Genomic DNA, 4,826 nt, shown 5'->3' on the forward strand with positions numbered 1-4,826 from the left:
TGTGGCTCTCCCATTCTCTCTCTTCTTTTTTTTATGCTAGATCAAAATAAAATAGTTCATAGAGCAATCCAAAGAATTTAATATTTCTTATCGTCAAGATTTTTTTTTTTTATGAAAAGAAATTATTTATTAACTAGCAAATATAGTACATGAGATAATTTCTTATCGGCTAGGTTGTCTTCGACAAATTAGCATGTATATATGGCTGAGAACCTCAACATGGCCCGCAAATGAGATGAGACAATTCCAAATCCCCGTTGCAAATTCACAATGAAATAAAAAATAAAACATTGACACACCAACAAAGGCAATCCGTTAACAGCTTCTCTTTGGTTACAACTTACACCCTGTTGGTTGCCTGTATAAAGGCTGCCTCCAGAATGGCTGCCCTTATAGATGTAGCCCCCAACAGAATCTCTCATCTCATGAACATAACTAGTTAACAAGTTATATAATGTAGACCTAGCTGCAATAGATTGATCTACTGCCAAAACATGACTTGGAAAATTTGGAGTATTTCCCTCCCTAGAAGTCTGATGGAACCGAAATTTGTACAACTTAAGTTGGTTTTGTTTCTTTTGAAGATTGAATAGTTTTGGAATGATTGGCGTGTTTGTTAATTATGGAGTATGACTAATCCCAAATGTGCTCTTTTAATGTACATTGTCCATTTACCGATGTAATGTTATTAACATTACGGTATGGGAAAGTATAGATATAACAAGATGCGCATGGTGAGAAAATAAGAGGTTCATATTCCAATTTGACAACGCTGCTGCGAGTACAATGTAATGCATGCGTTTCTTTAAGGCAATGCACATTTTTCCTGTCATCCAAGAAGAATGCGCTGACCCAAACTCATTGTTAAGGGTTGAATTTCCATCAATAAAGAGAGGGATTGACTGTGTTATACCTTTCTTCATAGAAAACTTGTACTGCAACTAGGCTGCGACACTCCTGCAGCACCATAATAGTTACCGATCACGTGGCGCGGATGCAGTAAACACATTTAAGGCTAAAACGTCTAACCGTAATTATCACCGCGTGTCGTAGAAACCCCTGGAGATACTTATTTTGTAGCTCTTAATAGCTTTCAGCCATAATTAGACCGTAGTCATTGCGCTCGACCTAAATTATCCTTTTGTTATTTAAAGTTCTGTCATGCCCGGACGCGTTTCCTAATCCGCAATTACGTGTTCGTCGCTCGTAAAAGTAAAACTTCGAGAATTACAATGAAAAGCAGTGAGAAAATTCTATATAAACCAAGAACACTCTGAAAGAAAACTCAAACCAGTAGTAGAAGAAGCATAAGCAATATACAGGAAAACGCGTGAGTGTGCTTATGAACCACGTATAGTGTGTAAAGTGGAGAAGTAGCCGGTATTAGAAGCTTCATTCAGCCTCCTAAAAAAAGAACCCATGGCATCCGGAATCCACAGCTAAGTCCCCCTTCCAATTGCTATATCAAAAATCATCTGTCCATAAGCCACCACAATAGAGTACACGCAACCAAAAGAACCCATCTTGGCTTAGGGTCCCACAAACTCTATCCAAGTGGGTCCCATAGTCACAAACTAAGGTGCGTCTGTGGAACAATCGCCCTCAAAACTCAATCTCATCAAAGGTATCTCCTATTTGAATTTCTTTTTCTTGTTTTCTCTGAAGAAATAATCCCAAACTGGAAAAAAAATAAAAATCAGTCAATCAATATCATCTCTTTTGTTTGTCTCACACAGAAAAACAAGAAAAAGAAAAGAGTCTGAATGAATGAAAAATATTAACAAACAAACCCAAGACTCTAATTTTGCTCTTTTCATTTTTCTCTTTTCTTCTCTCTCTGTTTGTTAGAGAGAGAGAAAGGGAGAATAATCTCTGAATCTCTTTCAAATCTAAAAAGTACGATTTCGAGAATAATCCTCCAAGTACAGAGTCTAGACTCACAGAGTATAACTTTTTTCTTTTCTGGAAGGGGGTTTGTTTGTTTTGTTAGTCTGGTAAGGACGGGAACACCTGAGAGAAATGATGAACAAACACAAGAGCATCAACGAGAATGGAGTATTAGGAAGAAGAGAAGATTTCTCACCTGATCATCACGGTGGTGGAGGAGATGGTGGTGGTGGTGGAGGACTAAAGAAAGGACCATGGACGGCTGGAGAAGATGCGATCTTGACAGAATATGTTAAAAGACATGGTGAAGGTAATTGGAATGCTGTTCAGAAGAATTCAGGTTTGGCTCGGTGCGGTAAAAGCTGTCGTTTAAGATGGGCTAATCATCTCAGACCTAATCTTAAGAAAGGTTCATTTTCTCCTGAGGAAGAACATTTGATTTTAGAACTTCATTCTAAGCTTGGCAATAAATGGGCACGCATGGCCGCTCAGGTATTCATTAAAAATTCTTAAATATTTTTTTTGGGATTGTTTATTTATTAATCTCTTTTTCATTCAATCTACGTCAATGTTTAATTATGTTTTCCGATTGGTCTAGACAATTCTCATTCTGAGACCCATCTATCTCTTTCTCGTCAACAACAACCAAATAAAAAATGTTTTACTGTTTGATTGTTTTTTGGATTTGGGGGATTTTTAATCTTTGTTCTTGGCGATTGATAAAAATTTGATCTTTGTTGCCTTAGAATTCAAACCTATTATTATTATTCATTTTCTTAATTATGAGTTTTTGTGTTTTTTTTTCTGTATATATAGTTACCAGGAAGAACAGATAACGAAATCAAGAATTATTGGAATACAAGAGTGAAGCGACGACAACGAGCTGGATTACCACTCTATCCAGAAAACCTACAGAGACAATCTTCTTCTTCCTTGTCATTCCAGCTCCCTAATCAAAACCAGTCTAATGATCTTATATTCTCATCCTTTCAACAACAAAAACCTAGCTTCAGTACTTCCCCATTTTCTCTTTTCAATCCTGCTAATACCACTATTTCTACCCCACCTTTTGCTTTGCAGTTTCATGAGTACAAAAGATACCGATCAGCTAATAGCAATTATGGGTTCAGTCTCCCTTTTTCTTCCAATGATCATGCACAACTTCCTTCTTCCCTGTTTAGCCAAAACCATTCAAGTCAGTTGCAACCATCTTCTAATGTAGGAGGATACCATTTTGGCAATTTCGAGCTTAATCCGTCGACACAAATTCAGCGAAATTCTTTCGAGCCAGATGAGTTAGGGGGTTCCAGTTCTGATTTCTCCTTGAAACTGGAGCTCCCTTCAATCCAATTACCGGATGGAGCAGTAGCTGCTGCTGCGAACTCGGGTAGTGTTGCTGAAGGTTGTAACTTATCCTCCCAGAGCTATCTACTGGATGCTCTATTGCAACAAGCTCAGACCATGGCAAATGCTGATAATGGGAAGAGATCAGAAAAGAGATATGGATTTGACCAGTTTGCGCAGGATGCTCCAACTTCCGAATCTGCATTTAACATGAATGGTTCTAATCCATCAGCAAGCCAAGGTTCCTTTGGTGAGTCCTTTTTCACATGAGATTAATTGTTTCCTTTTTGGCTCCTGTTGAAATTATTCTTGTTGTACTTTGCTCTTTAAACCTTGTGCATGCAAGTTAGCAACTCATTGGATAGTACTAATTAAAATTGTTGACACAATCCAAGATTTCTTCGTTGCTTTAGTGCGGGTATTTTTTAATTGAAACAAATTATTTTATTGTAATATTCATTTAGGTTTAGAGTACTGCCTCCTTTTGGGTACATATACCACATGAACGGTAGGTTACCGGCCCGTTCCTGACAATGGTGTTATTTTTGTGTTCAACAGATACATGCACACCGATTACTTGAGAAAAAAACTAAACAAAAGTTTGTGAATTAAGAAAAAAATAAATTATATGTAGTTCAAATAGCTTGTTGATCTTCTAACTTAGTTTCCGTTTACGTATTTATTTCCGTTCATGGATGAAGAATCTGATTCCAAAGTGTGCATGCATGGGAGGTCTTTTTTAACTTTTTTCGTTCTTTCTTTACGGTTCGTAGGCGCTGGAATGAAGTTGAAGGAAGAACCTAAAGAGGTGATTAATTCAGGTGACGACGATTTGTCAAGTCTCTTAGATATCGTCCCACCACCAATGCATATAGGGGAATGGGGATACAGTGACAATAGTGGTGAAATATCCAATGGACCATCCTCAGGTGTTACAGAAGACGACGTTGGTGGTCTTGATCAGATGAACAACTAGGTACTACATCCATGCCAAATACAAACTCGGATTCGGAATATTGGAATGACACTTGGAATAACATGCCTGGAATTTGCTAAGAGTTTTCTCCTGTAGGGCATTTAATTATCAAGTAACTGCAAGTTTTATAATCACTCTTTTTCCATTTTCTTGTTGTTGTTCTTGTACTTGTTCTTGATTTAAAGATTATTAGTACTTAGTAGAGAACTGCGAGTGTGATTTTATTTATATATAAAACTTTTAATGAATGGAAGTCTTTTAGAAATCACATTTGTGTTCATTGTGTTCATACTAGTAATTAATGAAACTCACCCCTCCCAGGAGGAATAATACAAATGGAAAATTTCTTGTTTGGTCCTAAGCTCATAAGGTTATTTATAGTAGGGTCCAACCAGAATTTTCTTTTATCTGAAGGTCCACAATTAATTAAAACATGAAAATGACCACAATACCCTGACTACCAAACGTGTGTGTCTACATGTTCATTATATCGAGTACATATCTGCTACACTGTTTATGAAATTCTAGTACATATCCGCTACACTACTTACATAATTTGAATACATATCTGCTACACTGCTTACAGGTTAAAAAAAAACAGGATCTCTCTAGTGCTCCA

At 37.0% G+C, this 4,826-nt stretch overlaps 1 protein-coding gene across 2 annotated transcripts; it reads left to right on the forward strand.

Annotated features, from left to right (window-relative positions):
* Positions 1-1,368: 1,368 nt before the first annotated feature.
* Positions 1,369-4,414, forward strand: LOC113317481 (transcription factor MYB101-like). Of its 2 annotated transcripts, XM_026565604.1 has the most exons (4): positions 1,369-1,624; positions 1,970-2,379; positions 2,704-3,481; positions 4,005-4,414. In XM_026565604.1, exons 2-4 carry the CDS (start codon positions 2,020-2,022, stop codon positions 4,205-4,207), a joined length of 1,341 nt encoding a protein of 446 aa, XP_026421389.1. In that variant the 5' UTR covers positions 1,369-1,624; positions 1,970-2,019; the 3' UTR covers positions 4,208-4,414. The 2 variants fall into 2 exon arrangements, with proteins under 2 accessions (XP_026421389.1, XP_026421388.1); XM_026565603.1 differs by lacking the exon at positions 1,369-1,624 and having other exon boundaries at positions 1,635-2,379.
* The last annotated feature ends 412 nt before the right edge of the window (positions 4,415-4,826 follow it).

The sequence above is a fragment of the Papaver somniferum genome, chromosome 10 (genome assembly GCF_003573695.1).
Source record: "Papaver somniferum cultivar HN1 chromosome 10, ASM357369v1, whole genome shotgun sequence".
In the NCBI taxonomy this organism is placed as follows: Eukaryota; Viridiplantae; Streptophyta; class Magnoliopsida; order Ranunculales; family Papaveraceae; genus Papaver; species Papaver somniferum.